The sequence below is a fragment of the Sus scrofa genome, chromosome 5 (assembly GCF_054392235.1).
Source record: "Sus scrofa isolate SSC_HxYL_T2T_F1_AM1 chromosome 5, Sscrofa_HxYL_maternal_Yorkshire_Landrace_v2.0, whole genome shotgun sequence".
Lineage (NCBI taxonomy): Eukaryota > Metazoa > Chordata > Mammalia > Artiodactyla > Suidae > Sus > Sus scrofa.
Window position 1 is genome coordinate 22,976,270 of NC_139387.1, and position 19,530 is coordinate 22,995,799.

At 36.9% G+C, this 19,530-nt stretch overlaps 2 protein-coding genes across 3 annotated transcripts in view; both read left to right on the plus strand.

Moving 5' to 3' along the window:
- LOC146403204 (uncharacterized) overlaps positions 1–19,530 on the plus strand; it is a 732,844-nt gene that overhangs the window by 346,136 nt on the left and 367,178 nt on the right. The window lies entirely within an intron of this gene.
- Positions 14,239–15,177, plus strand: LOC100153110 (olfactory receptor 6C2-like). The gene has a single exon (XM_021091227.2). The coding sequence runs from the start codon at positions 14,239–14,241 to the stop codon at positions 15,175–15,177; it is 939 nt and encodes a 312-aa protein (XP_020946886.2).

Below are 19,530 nucleotides of genomic sequence, written 5' to 3' on the forward strand. Positions count from 1 at the left end.
TCTTCTTTGCACTCCTTTCACAATAGATAATATGGTAAAATGTTAGAGTTTGTGTCTCTCTTGTGAATCAGTTTGACCAGCCTCTGTTTTGTTTCCTTCCTTGAATTCCTGTTTCAAAATCTGTCCATTGTCTAATGTCTCCCCCTTCCTAAGCCTTCCCAAACCCTAGAAAGGGGGATGTTTGATGGTTTCCCCCAGGGAACAGAATCCTGTCCTTAGGCTTTGCACTAAGATCCTTACAGAATCTCACTGGGGTTCTGTAGTTTATGCATAGACATTTTAGCTCCCAAATGCCTTCTGAGGCTGCTTTCCAACTCCCTTAATAACATAAAATCTACATCCTCCAAGATGCAGATGAGGGAGAATATTTCTTGGGGAAGCACTGCCTTCTTTGCCATGATTTCTTTCTCCGAAGACACACCTTACCATTGGGAATGTCGTTAATCACAGCTACCCTATCAGTGCTACAGGACATCTCTCTTTGTTCTCAGCAGCCTGGCCCAAGAAGAGACTCACATTCTGTGCTTATTCCCCCAAAGAACGGGTGTTGTCAGGCATTAACATTAACAAAGACTAAATATGACACAGAGAATAAATAAAACTTGCTATTAAGTGTGAATATTCTTAAAAGCTGAAAACCCACAATCCATCCTTAGGCGCTTCCCTACAAGGTTGCCTCCCTGTGTTGCTTCCTTTGAGGATCACGGCAAACAGCCATCATTTCATCACCTTCCAGGAAGCCCTTGAGCAGTTTTTCATTTCTCACATTTCTCCTCTATTCACTCACTCTCTCAGGGATGAGGGTATATTGAACTTCTAAGAAATATCAGCGCTGGAATTTAAGCCAGTTCAAATTGGATCCAAAGATTCCATGTTTCCAGAAACATTGTCATTTCAGAAGTTGGGGCAATTGCTCATCCTTAGTCAGTTCTAATAGTCACAAAATGTTAGCTTTTCAAATGATTCCTAACTGCAAATGATATCTCCAGGGTATCTGGGTTACTTCAGTAAAATGGCTAGATGGTATCTTCTTAGGAGATATCAATTCTTTTGTAATGTGATTTTTTTTATGCGATGTTTAAGATATTCCCTAGGAAATACCTTAAGTGCTCTTTCCCTCTTGGCCTAGGGAAGGCAACCTGTCTTTTCTATTAGGAGGATTGCCAGGATGTGATAGGATTTAGCAACACCTTCCTAGAAAAATCCTGCTGACCTTCTCTTGTAGCATAAAGGGTTCGCCTGAGTGTCGGCCACTTTTACATAAGGTGTGCCTGTGCAGGGATTGCTCTCTGAGGCTGATGTGGTGGTTTCCTGAGAGCCACACATCTTCCCACTTAGTGCCTCCAAAGTTGTCCTCAGCTCCTTCTTTCTACCCGTGGACCCCAATGCTCATGCTGCCCAATACACTGACTCCCACTTAACATTGCGGGGTGGTACACCGCTGCATACCATAAAAATATATAACCTTGTGCCTCAGTTCAGAGGACATGGTGGAATGAGATTTGCAAATAACTTCACACCACTGTTTGAATGCTTACTTTAAGAAGAAAATCATAACACAAAGGCAGTATATTTAATACTGTTGTTTTAGGCTATGACTGTTTCATTTCTTGCTATCAAGGAATCATTTTGAAATATGGAGAATTGTTATTTATTATTTTTGTCTTTAAAGATAATAGCATTACATTAATGCCAATAAAATAAAAACACATATTTATTCTCTACATTCATCTAGAAACAAAAGACAACTATAAGAAAGCAAGCAAGGCTTTCTAGAATCACATCACGCAGAGTTCCTCATTACTCATATCTTGTTGAATTTATTTACAATCTGTTTCTACATATATAGTTATATAAGGCAGTTATTTATACTTTGTGAAATTAATTTTATATGTAAATAATATTTGATATTTTCCTCACTTAACCTCACTTTATTCATGCAGTTGGTTTTAGAGTACTTACCATGTCTTTGCCTCATGTCATTAAATATTCTTTAAAAACACAGCTTTCAGAGTTCCCGTCGTGGCTCGGTGGGGTGTTATTGAACCCGACTAGGAACCATGAGGTTGCGGGTTCAATCCCTGGCCTTGCTCAGTGGGTCAAGGATCCGGCATTGCCATGAGCTGTGGTATAGTTTGCATATGCAGCTTGGATCTGGCGTTGCTGTGGCTGTGGTGTAAGGCTGGCGGCTACAGATCTGATTATATCCCTAGCCTGGGAACCTCCATATGCTGTGGGCTCGGCCCTAGAAAAGACAAAAAAACAAACAGCTTTTCATATTATATTCCAATATGTAAAGAAGAAAATGATAGTATTTTTAATATTGAGCATCAAAATTTTTTCCATTTTTTCTAAAATAATCTTTTAGTCGACATTCTTATATATAACTCTTTTCTTTTAAAACACATCAGAGTTCACTTTTAAGAACTGGTCAAAAAAGAAATATTGATTAAAGGGCTTCCCACATTTAGTGCTAAACTAGTCCTTTAAGAAATATGTGCCCATGTGTAGTTTCACTCTTTGTAAGTGAGAATCTTGATTTCCCGAAGCCTTAGGAATTTGAGAATTATTGCTTTGGAGATTGTTTTTAACGTATTTTACTAAAAAGATATCCTGATATTTGGATTTTATTGGTATATTTCTTGTAAGTGAGGTTTACCACTTTATTTTAATTATAGTCATTTCATTCCAAAATAATCATCATTATGTTTATCTGATCTTATGATGTTTTCAATTAATAACAAACGAACCTATTTTAAATCTTTTTTTGTGCAGTTGTGGGGTGGCTTCTGGTGCATGTGGAAGTTCCCAGGCCAGGTACTGAACCTTTGACACACCAGTAACCAGAGCCATAGCAATGACAATGCTGGATCCTTAACCCACTGAGCCACCAGAGAACTCCTTTTACTTTTTTTGCTGTTTTTACATTTTACATATGTGAGTTATTTGAGTGCACTAGTAAAAGAACAATTAACTTCAGAGGCTCTAAAATCCTAGAATGTAGTCTGACCTAATTAATGTAACTTTAATTATTATGGATTTGGACAGGACTGAGGCAGCCCAAGGGATGCACTGGAAATGTTTAAGGATAAGTTAAATAATCATTTAGCAGAGTGATGAAAAGGGGTGGTTGCCCCTTTGAAGCTGTTTATAACCCTCATGTTCTAAGAGACCATGAAAACATGAGGAATACCTTTTTGAGATTCATTTTTGGCCCCTCTCATTATGCCATGGCAGTGCCAACACTTCTGTGTACATAACTGGTCTTACCCTTAAGTCTAATCTCTTCCAAGATCACAACCCAAGAGTCATGTTCAGATTGATTACCATGTTACATAGAACAAAGTGGCAGCTCAAAGATTACTTTTCAAACTCTCTCTGAATATGAAGGTACTTCTTGGACTCAGATTCCAGCAGAAAGTTTTAAACTCACTGCCTTTCCCCAAGGGCTGCTTTTGCACACCTTCCATGGTTCTAGTTCTCAAGCATTCAGGTACATAAATGACAAACATTTCATACTTACTTTCTGGTGGTTCCCCATGACTTTTCAGGAAATTTAACTCAAAGTTCCTTTGTGAGTCTGAGAAACAGTAGGTGCTAGTAAGTATAATTTTGAGTTGACTTTGCCCTACTTTTAAGCCCTGCATACTCTTCCAGATAAGAGTGTCTGCAAATGCAAGGTAATGTGCACTGAGCTACCAAACATCACCACGTCGCAAATGGAATCTGATGAGAGTGCCTATCTCTCATGTGACTGTTATAAATACTTCCCTTAATGCTGTGACTGAAAGAATGGAAACAATGGTAAATAAATACTGGAAACTCTCCCTGGCTGTGAAGTGAAATGGGCTGAGTTTTTGAATACATTTTCCTTGATAGAAATGGCATGTGTTGGTTTTATATGCTTGAGTGCATAGGGAATAATTAAGGGAACAAACAAAAATGCCCTTAGTGACCCTATTCAAACCACTGATGAATATGTGGTAAAATTATCTTTGGCGGAAAAAGAAGAAAGAAATTAATCACCTCTCATATGGCAGGGTCCACAGAGATGAGAAATGAAAGCATAATAGCATCAGTTGCAGGGGAAAAAAATGTCAGATGATAAAATGACAATCAGATTCTCATCCTTTTTACATGGTCTAAACACTGGGGGTCAGCTGATGAATTTTGTTACAATACACCCTCATGTGATCTACTCAAGTCAGTCCTCCAAATATCTACTTCTTAGGTTTTTGTTTGTTTGTTTGTTTTGTTTTTTTAGGGCTGTCTCTATGTCCTGTGGCGTCTCCCAGGCTTGGAGTTGAATTGGAGTTGTAGCTTGCAGCTGCAGGCCTATGCCACAGCCACAGCAAAACCAGATCCTTAACCCACTGTGCAAGGCTGGGGATTGAACCTGCATCCTCATGGATGCTAGTCAGGTTCTTAACCCATTGAGCCACAACGGGAACTCCTTCTGCTCAGTAGTTGTTGGGTTTTTTTTGTTGTTGTTTTTTTTGTTTTCCCTTTTTAAAGGCTGGATGTGCAGCACATGGAAGTTTCCAGGTTAGGTGTTGAATGGGAACTACAGCTGCAGGCCCACACCATTGCCACAGCAATGCCAGATCAGAGCTGTCTGTGACCTACACCACATCTCTCACAATGCTGGATCCCCAACCCACTGAGCGGGGCCAGGGATGGAATCCAAATCCTCATGGATGCTAGTCAGGTTTGTTTCTGCTGAGCCACAGTGAGAACTCCTCATTAGTTTATAAGCCATCTTATTTCAATGTTTTGGAGAGTTAATATTTAATGATATCATTCTGTTCATCATGTAATCCAGTTCATCCATTGCTCTTATTTCAAGGTAGAACTAATCAGTATTGTCATATTAATCACTGTAATTTCATATTCAAAACATGCTGGGACTGTGTTACACACACACATGTCATTCTGCTTGTCAAGAACGCAGGGTCTGAGTGTCTTATGTTCAATATACACTGTTTGGTTATGAATCCAGAGCTTGCTCCCACGTTTGGACACTGCTAACAGAGCCAGCTTTTTATGAAGCTAGGTAGCCCAGCTGGGAATTCAGATAACTGAGCTGGAATCATAGAATCCACATGTGCGTGTAATTTCCTGTGCTGCCCTGGAGCCTCCTCCCCATCCATGGTAAACCGTGAAAATTCCATAGGTCCTGATAGCATCACGCCCTCCAAAGCAGCGATACTGGAGCTTTTCCTGGGCAGAGGGAAATTCAGACTGAAGTAGGAATGGAGAGGCCAAGGGCATCAGGGATTCAGAGAAGAACAGCTTGGAGAAACGGAGGCAGGGGCACATTCGCAGGGGTGTCTTTCTGCACTTCCTGTCCTGGCCTCTCCATCTGTTTTTTTATATTATTGTCAGTATAGTTTTCTTCTTTTTCAGAGGAGTGGTTTTATTATTATTATTATCATTATACTTGGGCCTCTGCTGTCCATATAAATTTTAGAATCGCATTGTTAATTGACACAAAAATAATTTGCTAGGATTTTGATGGAGTTTGTTTTACATCAAAGGATTGATTTGAAAACAATTTACATTTTAGAGTATGGAGTCTTCCAATCCATTAACGTGGCATTCCCATTCATTTAATTTCTTTTAATATTTTGTAGGATTTTCTTTGAAGTGCATATGGGTCCATGTCCGGCTGTGGGCTGTGGTGGTCTGGCCACCATCAGAGATAACTGCCCCTTCCCTGCTCAGATGCTGCTTTGGGTCTGGGCCTCCTCTGTGTCTCCTGGCTGAGTTCTCTGCTTGGTCGTGGCTGCCCTTGCTCCACCATGTTGCTGCATTGTGAAGCAAGAGTTCTTGCTTGTGTGCTTGCTGGGCTCAGGCCTAGGCACCTGTCATCCTCAATGTGTTCTCAATCCACCCTCCCTGCCCTGTCTTGGGAGCATCCAAGCATTGTGCATTCCTCACAATCAGAGTCTAAGCTTCCCAAAGCCTCCTGTTAGTCCCATGGGCCCTCCTATATGCCAAGGGTTTGTCGGCATTGTCAGACCTTGGGGCTGGGGCAATATGTGGCTCACACTGCCCACTCCCAGGGAGGATCTATGCCTACGTAATCTGCCCTCTCCTCTGATCCCTCCCAGGGGCACAGGTCCCAACCTGATGATCGCTTTTCTTTCCTTCCTCCTCGATTCTGGGTGGTTCTTTCTTATAGAGTTGTTTGTACAGGAGTCTTTCTGCCAGTGTCCAGTTAGTTTTCAGGGAGACTTGTTCCACATGTAAATGTATCTCTGGCATATTCATGGGGGAGATGAATTCTGTGTCCTCCTGCTCCACCTCGTGATCCAATTCCCTGTAGCAAGTAACTTCTGAATACAAGGAAGGAGTAAATATACTTAGCAAATGATAAAAGTGGAGCCTTTGAAGATGAATCCATAGATCCTAATAACCATGCAATGTGCTCTCCAGAGACAGAATAACTGGAAAGGAAAATTAGATGCAATTATAGAGAAAAAAAATTCCTCGTTGGTCAATAACATTTTAATCACCAAGTGAGAATCAAATAAAAAGGAAATGATTACCTAATGGTAAATTAAGAATATATATAAATAGAAGAAAAGAGAAAAAACTAAACACTTCACAGAGTACTCTCCCCAATATTCTGTGATAATTTATGTGGGAAAAAAAAAATCTGAAAGAGAATGGATGTGTGTACATGTATAACTGAATCACTTTGTTGTACAGCAGAAATTATCTCAACCTTGAAAAACAACTATACCTCAATAATACTTTGAAAAATAATTTAAACAATCCTAAACACTTCTGAAGAATAATTATCTGTCAGTGTACTGTATTGCATTGTATTAAAGGATCAATATATGAAATAGTTTCATCATTGGAAGTCCTAGTAAAAGAAAATGAAATTGCTCCAGGAAAATGATTTCTAATAGAAAATTATACACGTGGGAAAGGAACCATTCATGTTTGAGACCAAATTAATGCAATTTAAGAAATTAAAACTATCAAAATGTTTTATTTTATTAAAACCAATAGAATTATGTAATGGTATACTCCACCAAGAAAGAAAAAAATGCTTTCATCCAAGAGATGAAAATATCTTTAGGGTAACAGGAGTAGGGTAGTTACAGATATGAATAACATTTATTCTTAAAACTAAAATAACATTTATAATAAAAAGAAAACCTTGGAGTTCCCATCGTGGCACAGTGGTTAACAAATCCGATTAGGAACCATGAGGTTGCCGGTTTGATCCCTGGCCTTGCTCAGTGGGTTAAGGATCCGGCATTGCCCTGAGCTGTGGTGTGGGTCGCAGACGCGGCTCGGATCCACGTTGTTGTGGCGTAGGCTGGTGGCTACAGCTCTGATTGGACCCCTAGCCTAGGAACCTCCATATGCCATGGGAGTGGCTCAAGAAAAGGCAAAAAGACAAAAAAAAAAAGAAAGAAAGAAAACCTTACCATCGCAACATAGAACATGAGTCAACAGTCTCCTATTAAATAGTTCAGAAGAAGTGGAAAAAGGAAAAAAAAGCAGTCTAAAAGATTTTCCTTATTAGGAATGAGGATCTAGATAGCAGCTCTTCCTAGATATTGCAAGAAAAATCAAAATTAAATATGTGTATTAAAGTATTAAGGGAAATCCATGACCAAAAGAATGTGCTTAATACTTATGAACTGTACTCTTGAAAGTAGTTGAGATGGTCAATTTTACATTATGTGTAATTTACCAAAATTATAAAAAAATAAAATGAGAAAGTATAAACTTTGAAATACCCTCAAATATATCTTGAGAGTAACCACACATAATACAAAAACACAGGTAAATCCTCTTCAGAAGATGTCAAATATAATGAGAAATATAGGAAGACAACTATCAAAGTCAATCTTGAAATATTTCACTTTAGTATTCAACAAACATAATTTAAAAATAGAAAAGCGTAGCTCATTTTAAAAATGAAGAATTGATATGAAAGAAAGTTATGAAGGATAGATATGAATATATGTGACTCAATGAGAAAATATGAATTTATTTCTGAAAAGTAACTTGAAATTTTATTTGTTTATTTGTTTATTTTAGGGCAGCAGATATGGCATACAGAAGTTCTCAGGCTAGAGGTTTGAATCAGAGCTATGGCTTCCAGCCAACACCACAGCAATGCCAGATCTGAGCCATGTCTGGAGCCTACATCACAGCTTGCATCAACACCAGATCCTTAACCCAATGAACAAGGCCAGGGATTGAACCCACATCCTCATGGATACCAGTCTCATTCTTGACACATGGAGCCGCAACGAGAACTCCAGTTTTCGTATATTTTTATTTTAATTCCTTCTGATATTTTTCTGTCTTCCCTGCCAAGAATGTTGTAGACAAAGATATTTGATAAAAATGCATTGTGTGTCACAACTGATCATTGATTTTAAAAAGAAACTGCAAAGATTTATAATAAAAATTGTAGAATCATATAATCGTTTTGAGGAAGTCATTTTTTTATGATAGTGAAACATGTTTTTAGACATCACAAAGTTTCACTGGTTAGAATTGATTTCAAATTATGATGGAATGCTCCAAGAAGGAATATGACATAGTTCCCCAAATGATGACACAAATTTATAATTATTGAGATTAAAAAAGTTTATTGAAAATTTTATTTATAAATTAGCTTGAGAAACAACTGGTATAGAAAGTTTCACATTTGTGAATCTACCAATTAATATGAATATTTTTACATAGGAGATTTCTGGAAAGGTATAACCTGAGATATTATGGGTGGGTATTATATTAAGTTCAAATTTTATATATTTTTAGTTTAATATTGTAATAAATAGCAATGCAATTAAATTAATTAATTTATTATTACTTTTTTGGTCACATCGGGTCCTATGGAAGCTCCCAGGCCAGGGATCCAATCCAAACCAGAGTGGTGACCTGTGCCACATCTGTAGCAATGCTGGATCCTTAACCCACCATGCCACAGTGGGAACTCCATAAATAACAATTTTAAACAATAAAAAGAAATTACTTTACTCTTTATAATAAACAGCAATTACTAGATATTGCAAGAAAAAATAAGTGTGTTAAAGATGAAGGGTAATACACAACAATAGGAATGTACTTAGTACTACTGAACTGTACCTTTAAATTGATAGAGATGGTAAATTTTATGTTATATGTAAATTACCAAAATTATAAAAAACAAAAGGAGAAAGTATAAACAACCCAAAAATTATACATTATGGGTAACCACAAATAAAATTTTGTGTCTAGTTTATAATAACTAGCAATTACTTAAGGTAAAAATGGAGAAAGGGGACATTATTCTTTTAGCAGCTATTAGTAACTGTAGATGTTTTTAAACAAGAGGAAGGGAATGTAGACTTATTCTTTGTCATCTTATTTTCATTTTGTGTGAATGTCCTGTGTTGAATGTCATTGTGGAATCTTCAGCTCTCTGAGGACACTGTCCCCATGGCTACGTGTTTCACAATCTTTGCCAAATGATTGCTCAAAAGATTCATAAATGACTTTAAAACCTAATTCACCTAGGATTCATGTTTATCACTTGGATTCATGTTTGGCACATAAAACAAACATCAGTCTTCTTACCGTCAGAAATTCTCATTTTTGTTTAGGAAGGTTCAGTTATGATGTCTCTCCAAACAGAAACAAGTTCTCGATATTCCTTCAGACCTTGGAGCAGCAATTACAAATACCTTGGTAGGAAACGTTTGGCCAAAAGGTAGAACCAAAAGGATCTGATATATCATTGGCATCCCCGAGCTGCCTGTGAGGTGAGGATGGGTCAATGAGTAAGAGTGACCCCCTAGAAGTCCATGTCCAAGCCTGTGAAAACATATTCCTCATCCTTCTAACTCTCAGAAATAAATAACCAATTGAAACCATTATGTCTGTGGTCTTTGAGAGACTTAGAAAATTATATTTCTTTTCTTTTCTTATTTTTTGTATGGCTGCTCCTGTGGCATATGGAAGTTTCCAGTCCAGGGAATAAATCCAAGCCACAGCTGCAACCTCTGCTATAGCTGTGGCAGTGTCAGATGCTTTAACCCACTGTGCTGGGCCAGGGATGGAACCCACACCTTTGTAGCAACTCTAGTTGCTGCAGTCAGATCCTCAAACCATTGTGCCTCCACAGGAACTCTGAAAATTATTATTTCTTAAAAACAGTTTTGTATTTATTACCAAAATTAGTGATGTGAATAGTTAATTGAATTTTGATTATAAGAAAAAACAATTCATAATATTGAATTGATTGTGGAGACTGATAAGGCTGGGTTTATGCATTAATAAATAGCAGGCAACCTAAAAACAGGTGCAGTGAAGGACTTCTAGAAGCAGCCTTGAATTGGAAATTATCTGCTGTTATGATTAATATCCCTGCCTTTTTAAAATGTTCAGTACTCTAAAAGGCAAGAGGAGTAAGATACAGCAGTCAAATAATTGTGTCAACTTAATTTTCAAGATATTTAACAGCAGGGACAGGGCCTGAAGTTTCCAGAGTTGCATATGTTTGGAAGTCTCAAGCCTGAAGCAAAGAGAAGTAGGTGGGCTGTATATGCAATCTTCTTCTATATTTGAGTCCATTATTCTGTTTTATTACTGTCATTATTTAATCTATTGTTAATATTTGTTCAGTTTATTGTTATATGCATGATGTGCACATACTTGGGAGAGCTGGAGCTCATCCTAAATCACATTTTAAAACAAAGTCCATCCACCGTCTCTTTAATGGAGCCTGTCCACTCTGGGAGATTCATTATGGGAAATGGGCATATGAGTATCCCCTACTTCTGCAGGAAAGGAATATTTTTATAGCAATCAACTAACACCCTCACACAGTCAGTTATTTGGAATTTCTAAAGAAATTGTGGGGTTTTTTTAAAATTATTTTAATGTTTTTTATTTTTTCCATTATAGATACTTTACAGTATTCACTCAATATTTTTTTTTTTTTATTTTTACGTGGAATGTGGTTCACTTATGATGGAGCAGGATAATGTGAGAAAAAAGAATGTATACATGTATCTGTCAATTTTTTAAAAACTTTATTGATAGCCTTGAACAAAAATTGGAAAGTGAAGACATTTGAGCAGTTGTTAGTGTATTGAGTTGGTGCTGGCTGAACACCCACCACAGAGCAGTTGTTGGTTCAAATCTAGAATTCAGGAGTCCTCATTTTCTGGTGTTAATATGTTTCTGACAGGCATATTGAGGGAACATGAATAGAAGCCATAAAAGGAAAGTTATTTCTCTGAGAAACACCGTGATAAGTCAGTTAACACTTTTTGACCTCAATGCAGACGTATATATGAGCTGAGTAGCTAGGTCGTATTGTGATTTAAGGGCCTCTTAGAACATTTCCTCCACCGAATATAAAAGCCAACAAGAATCCCTGGAATTATAGGCAGGGATATGGCAAAGGTAAGAGGTGTCAGAGTTTTAAAATTGAGTCTGTGTATTAAACAATATAAATTGTTTAACCACTGATTAGATCTGAGGGTAAAGTGAAATACAGAATTAATTCTATATCTCAGACTTCTTCAGTTCATGGTTATTGTATTAAATGAGATTAATATCCTATTTCCACTAATTTTTTTGCATCCTCTCTTGAGCATAGGGTGTGACAAAACACACAGAAAGGTCTTAATGTGGTTTGGGAGATTTAGAGACTCCTCTGAAGAGTCCCAACAGAAAACAGAGAAACAAGTCACTGAATGCTGGGTATGAGTCAGAATGAGCAGGGGGAGTGAGATACAAATGTTTAGATGACAATACTTTCCAGACAGGTAGTCCATGTAAGATGTCTACAATACCTGACTTTCCCCATGGTGTGCTTTTAGACCTACTCTCCATAACTTCAAGACCAACCGACCAACCAGCCAACCAACTGACCATGTTTGAATCAGGGAAACAACAAAATTAAGTAAAAGTACCTGTCAACCAAGTTTCAAGATACAGTTACATTAAGACAATGATAGCTTGTTCTCAGTTGTTAATGTAGGGCAATCAGTGTTGACTTTGGTTTTAGTATAATCAACAAGGAGTATGGCAGGAGTTATGGCAAGAGGAGCAGTTGATGAGGCATTCCATTGTGAACATGTTCACTTAGAGAGAGGGTGAAATTAGCAGGTGAAGATGTTTAACATTTAAAGAGATCACATCAGGGAGTTCCCATCATGGCACAGGGGAAACAAATCCGACTAGGAATCATGAGGTTGCGGGTTTGGTCCCTGGCCTCACTCAGTGTGTTAAGGATCCGTCATTGCCATGAGCTGTGGTGTAGGTCACAGACATGGTTCAGATGCCACGTTGCTGTAGCTGTGGCTGTGGCATAGGCTGGCAGCTGCAGCTCTGATTCAACTCCTGGCCTGAGAACCTCCATATGCTGCGGGTGCAGCCCTGAAAAGACAAAATAAATAAATAAATAAAGAGATCACATCAAAGATGCAATGGTTAGGAGTTTTCACTGTGGTGCAGTGGGTTAAGAACCTGAATGCAGAGGTTCAGGTTGCTGTGGAGGCACAGGTTTAATCCCTCCCCCAGGATCTTCCATATGCTGCGAGTGTGGCCATAAAAAAAAAAAAAGATTTGATGTTTAAAAATTATCAAATTTTAAATGATAAATGGAAGTCATGGGATTTAATTAATTTCCAGGGAAAACATATAGATAAAGCTGAACAGGGGAAGAGATAATTTTCCATGGGAAACCAGATGGGCAAAACAACAACCAGGAGTGTGGATACGGTGCAAACAAAGTATCTGGAACAATATAAGTAGGAGGAGTGATTGATAGCACCAAATGCAACAACAGGTGTAAACAAAATGACTCTACTTCCTTGAAACCTAAAGAAAGAACAGTTAAACAGTTAAACTTGCCAAGTGTGGTTTCAGTGGAGTGGTGAGTTCAGAAAACATACCATAAGCAGTTGAGGAATAGGTTGGAAGTCTGGAATTAAAGACAATTATTAAAACTTAAGGATAGAAGTGAGATTGAATAATATCGTTAATACTTGTAGAGCTGATTATAACATCAGAGACTTGATAACAAGGGGTCTTGAGTGTTTCAGGCAAATATCAGATTGAGTTAAAAACATTAAGAATAGTATCCTTGAGCTTCGCATTGAACATCTTTTAATTTGGCGAATTTGGTATGAGTCAAAATACTCCCTGTGTTGTGCACCAAGGTGGACAATCAGTGACAATCAGACAAAGACATAAAGAATTCGAGGAAGTCATGGGAAATATTTAGGAAAGGAATTTCTTAATACAGGAATTATCCTTTGTAGAGTAAATATAGGTTTGATCATGGCAGTGGAATAGAGTCTTCAATTGCTTTGTCAAATGAATATGGAAACCCTTATGTGTTTTCATTTTATCCAGGAAAAAAGAAGCCAACAACAATCCCTGGAAATAGGGTCAGGGATTTGGCAAAATGAAGATGTATCAGAGAATGTAGATAATTAAAACTGGGTAAAATCTGAGTTAGTGATAAGGGAAATATTCTTTGAAAAAAGATACCCTAAAGTTTGTGATTTCATTGTTCCTGGGTGACAAGTATAATATGAAAAAAAAAACTATTCCAAAATATAAATTAAAAGAATGGCATTCCTTAAAAAAAATTTCAGGGAAATTTATACTTTACTTGGAATATATCATTTAAAGTTGCTCTAAAAATTAAATATATTTTCAAATACAGGTTATGACTGTTTAGTAGACTGTGAAATCATTTCGATGATATTTATATTTATTAATTTTAAATTGAAATATAGTTGACTTACAATATTATATTAGTTTCAGGTGTATGGCATAGTGACTCAATATTTTTATGGATTGTATAGAAAACATCCCAGAGCAGAGTGTCCAATTTTCTTGAAATTTTGGTTTCAGACACATGTAAGAATATATTTGTGTGTGTGTGTGTGTGTGTGTGTGTGTGTGTGTGTGTGTGTGTGTGTGCATGTACACTGGACTGTCATATAAAATGTCTATCGTATTGTATGTTGTGGTCAAAAAATGTTTGGAAACCAAGTTTCTAACCTATCAAATGATAAATCAACAGAGCTGACTGACAACATCAATTACTTTAAACTATCAAATAAAAAAATGCATGTAAAATACATTGCCCGGCTTTCCTAAACAAAAGTCATTCAAAACATTTTTCTCACCCTCTTCTCAGGTCTTACCTTCTTCAGTTTTACATGCAGATTGGGCAGAACTCAGGACCCAGCAATGAGAAACCACACGTCACTAACCCGTTTCATTCTCCTAGGATTGACAGATGACCCACACATGCAGATTTTGATTTTTCTATTTCTCCTTCTCACCTACATGTTGAGTCTAACTGGCAACCTGATCATCATCCTCCTCATATTAGTGGATTCTCATCTCAAAACTGCCATGTACTTTTTTCTCCAAAATTTTTCCTTCTTAGAAATCTCCTTCACTTCTGCCTGCATTCCTAGATTCTTGTACAGTATATCAACAGGTGACAGGGCCATTACCTATAACGCTTGTGCATGCCAACTATTTTTCACAGACGTGTTTGCAGTAACAGAATTTTTTCTCTTGGCCGCCATGTCTTTTGATCGCTACGTGGCCATCTGCAAACCCCTGCATTACGTGACCATCATGAACCAGAGGGTCTGCCAAAGGATTGTCTTCTGCTGTTGGATGGCCACCTTGTTGATCATCTCCCCACCGTTTAGCTTCGGACTGGCCCTGGAATTCTGTGACTCTACTGTCATTGACCACTTTGTCTGTGATGTTAATCCACTCCTGAAGATCGCCTGCTCAGAGACAAGGTTCATTGAACAGATGACTCTTGCTGGCACTGTGCTGATCTTTATCCTGACTCTAGTATGTGTGGTTTTGTCCTACGTGTATATCATCAGAACAATTCTAGGATTCCCCTCTGCCCAGCAAAGGACAAAAGCCTTTTCTACCTGTTCTTCCCACATTATTGTGGTTTCCATCACCTACGGCAGCTGCATCTTTGTCTACATCAAACCTTCAGCAAAAGATGAAATGACCATTAATAAGGGAGTGACGATACTCACTACTTCCATTTCCCCCATGTTAAACCCATTTATTTATACTCTGAGGAACAAACAAGTGAAGCAAGCCTTTAACGACTTAGTCCAAAGAATTATATCACTCTCAAAGAACTAGGGGAATGTTGAAGTCAGGATCCCTAAGAAATTTTCTTGTGTGTCTCTCCTATCGTGTCTCTCTCTGAACTAGATTTAGTCTTCCGTTCTATATTGATTTTGATCAGGTCACTCCTGTTCTCTTCTTATAAACCAAACTCTTTCAGGATTATAAACTTTATACAAAAGAGAAAACAGTTGTTTCAGGAAATCTAAGGATGACCCCACTCTCAACTTTTCCTCATCAGTGCTGAAATGATTGCACATCATTTTTCCAAAAAAAAAAACCACCAAAAAACCCAAAAAACTTAGTGAATTATCCTTCCTTACAGAGAGAAATAATATTAAGAAGAAATAGTACTTTTAATATTAAAAAGAAACTAAGTGTGACAAGGAAAATAGTTATAAAAATCCCAAAACGTATTTTAAAATTAGGAATAAGTATAAAGATTTAGGATTTCAAAACAGCATTTACTACTGAGGAAACTTTAGAATCACAAGTTACATATTTATTGAATGGATCCAATTCAATACAAAAGTTATTCAAAAATTATTAACAGGATATGTATTAAAATAAATAATCAGCAAATCAGATATACGGGATGGAGAAAAATATTACAGTATAAATACTAATATCAATGACATTCTCTTTTTTAAAAAAATTGAAGGGTACTTGGTTTATGATGTTTCAGGTGTACATGTATGTCATTCAGTTATAATATGTACAGATATATCTATTCTTTTTCAAGTTCTTTTCCACTATAGGTTAATACAACATACTGAATATAGTTCCCTGTGCTATACAGTAGGTACTTATTTTTTTAATCTATTTTGTATGTAGTAGTGTGTATCTGTTAATCCCAAATTACTAATTTATCCCTCCCTCCTTTCCCACTTTGGTAACCATAAGTTTGTTTTCTATGTGTGTGAGTCTATTTCTGTTTTGTAAATGAGTTCTTTTGTATCATTTTTTTAGATTCCACATATAAGTGATTTCATGATATTTGTCTGATTTATTTCACTTAGTATGATAATCTCTAGGTCCATCAATGTTGCTGCAAATGGCATATTTTCATTCTTTTTTATGGATAAGTAATATTCCATTACATATGTGTATCACACCTTCTTTATCCATACATCTGTCAATGGACATTTAGGTTGTTTCCATGTCTTGGCTATTGTGAATAGTGCTGCAATGAATATTGGGTTGCATATATCCTTTTGAATTAGAGTTTTCCTATTTTTGATATATATGGCCAGAAGTGGGATTGCTGGCTCATATGGTAGCTCTATATTTAGTTTTTTAAGGAATGTCTGTACTGTTTTCCACAGTGCCTATACCAATTTGCATTCCCACCAAGTGTGTAGGAGGGTTCCCTTTTCTCCATACCCTCTGTAACATTTATTTTTTGTAGACTTTTTTTCATGATGGCCATTTTGACTAGTGTGAGGTAACACCTCATTCCAGTTTTGATTTTTATTTCTCTAGTAATTAGTGATATTAAGCATCTTTTCATGTGCCTGTTGATCATCTGTGTCTTCTTTGGAGAAGAGTCTATTTAGATCTTCTGCCTCTTTTTCAATTTTTTTTTTTTTTTTTGAGCTGTATAGGCTCTTTGTACCTTTTGGAAATTAATTCCTTGTTGGTTTTATCATTTGCAAATATGAAATGATTTCCTTCTTGAAAATGAAAACTATAGTCATTTCAAATTTTCACCCAGTGATAGTTCTCAAAGAAAAATTGACACTTAATTAGTTGTTAAATTCTTCACCAACTTGAACTTCTATAGGCCAGCATATTTAAACTTCCTTTGTCATTGCTCTCTTACTTGAGGCTCCTGATCATACCATGGCCCTGGTAGGCAAGAATTTTCCACTTATTTCAAACACCCAATCTCAGGGTCCTCCAGTTTAAATGACATTCCACAGGGACTCTCTTGCTGTCCTTGTCTTAATCCTCTTCTACCAACACTACCAGAAAGCCTGGATTAATCCTACTCATCCACATTTGTGTTATTACTTATCTGCTGCTCTCATATCACTTAATTTCATGGTTGCTTACTTATCCTTATTCTACTTTAATATAGTAAATAGCTTAGAGAAGTCTATCTTATATGCCAAGTTCTAGGATGTTTTATGCTTGACATTCAGACAAATATTAGTTATATAATAGATAATCTTTAAACATGAAGTTTGATAATTTTAAATTTTTTGTATTAAAGTACAGCTGATTCACAATGTTCTGTCACTTTTTGCTGTATAACAAAGTGACCCAATCATACAAAAATATGATGTTTGATGCTTCTGATAATGCAAATGAGAATTTTTATATGAAGATCAAAAATAAAAAAGTTAATGCATGACATTAATCTGTGAACAAAAGAAGAAAGGAAGGTATGGTAACAGTATCTGTCCTGTTAAAATGTTTATTTTTAAATTTCCTTAAATTTAAGTTGAAATAGATTAAAAGTCAAAAGTTATGAAAAGTCATAATAATAATTAACCTGAAAATTACCCTAAAAGTGATTTATAGTCATAAAAGTCCATTAAAAAAGTGTAGAGAAATAAAAGTTTAGAAAAATGAACTATTGCTAACAAGTAGCATAAGTAGGATCCAAGATTCATTTTATTGATTTTGAAAGGAAAAGTTTGTTCAGCTAAATGTATGTGCTTCTCCAGAGACATCACGAGTATTTCCAGGAACAGCCCAAGAAATACCTCCTTGTACCACAGTTCCTGTTGTGGCTCATCGGGTTGAGAATCCGACCAGTATCCACGAGGGTGTAGGTTCTAATCCTGGCCTCGCTCAGTAGGTTTAATGGCAAGCTGTAGCTTAGGTTGCAGATGCGGCTCAAGTCCTGCATTTCTGTGGCTGTGGCATAGGCCAGCAGCTGCCACTCTGATTTGACCCCTAGCCTGGGAACTTCCAATTGCCACAGGTGTGGCCTGAAAAAACAAAAACAAAACCAAAAAACCCATCTAGTCCTAAAATTAAGCAAGCTGCATATCATAAAGCAACTACAAAGATAAAATTAAAATGTAATGCCTTTATACACATATATTATTAATACTATGATAATAAATGGTATTAATTATAATTGAATAATATACAATAAAACTGTGATTATATTAAAAAAATAAGATTACCAATACTCAGAATTAAAGAGCAAGTGAAAGTGAAAAATAAAGTAAAAAAATAAAATAGGAAAAAAAATAAAAATGGCCTTGTAATTTGGACCTTCAAGCTCACTGAGAAAAGTCTGCCTTCAGGCACTTTTTTTGGTGCTAATCATCTGTTCTCCTATGACACAGATGTCTACTGTGAGTCCATCAAGACACTAGAAAGCTCTCCAGGAATTTCTCAAAATCTTAACAGTGCTTGAGGGTGGCCTTCCAAGTACAGTCCCCATCTGACCAAAAATATTCGGTGGCATTCCAGATTTCAACCAGAAAGAAAGCATGTGGGCAGGTATCCTAACCTTGTGCTTATGGCTGTAGTTTAATTTCAGATTTCTAAAATATTTAGCTTCTCTGATTTTTTTTCCCCCTTAGAGCTGCACGTGCAACATATAGAAGTTTCCAGGCTAGTGTACAAATCAGAATGGCAGCTTCTGGCCAACACCACAGCCACAGCAACACCAGATGCAGGCCACATCTGAGATCTGCACTACATATCATGGCAACACTGGATCCTTTAACCCATTGAGTGAGGCCAGGGATTGAGCACATATTCTCATGGATACTTGTTGGATTCTTAACCCACTGAGCCACAATGGGAAATCCTCTGACTTCTTTAACCAAAGGGGCAAAATCATTTTTCACACAAGCCTGCTTTATCCTCGGTGCTCACAGCTTAGTCAAACATGTACATCGTATCCATATTAGTTTTCTAAAGGATAACAAGGCTGTTGATTGGTATTATTTAATCACACATTCCTCAGTATGAGTTCAGAACAAATTGAGAACTAGGCACAGGAGTCAAATAAGTCTAAATAGTTGTTTCATTCTTGATTAATGTAGATCGAAGAATATGGTTAAGATGAGAGAGTTTTCTTAAACTGGCCAAATTTACCTGCCATGTTAGGAACCAGACACTTCTGCCTCAGCCCTAGAGATGAATCAGTGCAGATGGAGGGAAGAAGACAGTGCCTGTTCACAGGGCACCAGCCGTGAGCAGTGATGTTATCTCAGTCTCGACTAGCAGGTACATTTGCTAGAAAATTATTCAGTCATCCAAATTTTTAAGCCATTTTCAAATGTCATTTTTAAACATTCACAGCAGGAGACCAGATGTAATGAACAGACAGGTACCCATTGTCTAGATTCCATAATGATTAATTTATTAAAATTATTGTTCTCTATCAAGCTCTGCTCT

Bases quoted from the DNA above. Each gene is read 5' to 3' on its own strand.
- LOC100153110 (XM_021091227.2), top strand. From the start codon at position 14,239: ATGAGAAACCACACGTCACTAACCCGTTTCATTCTCCTAGGATTGACA.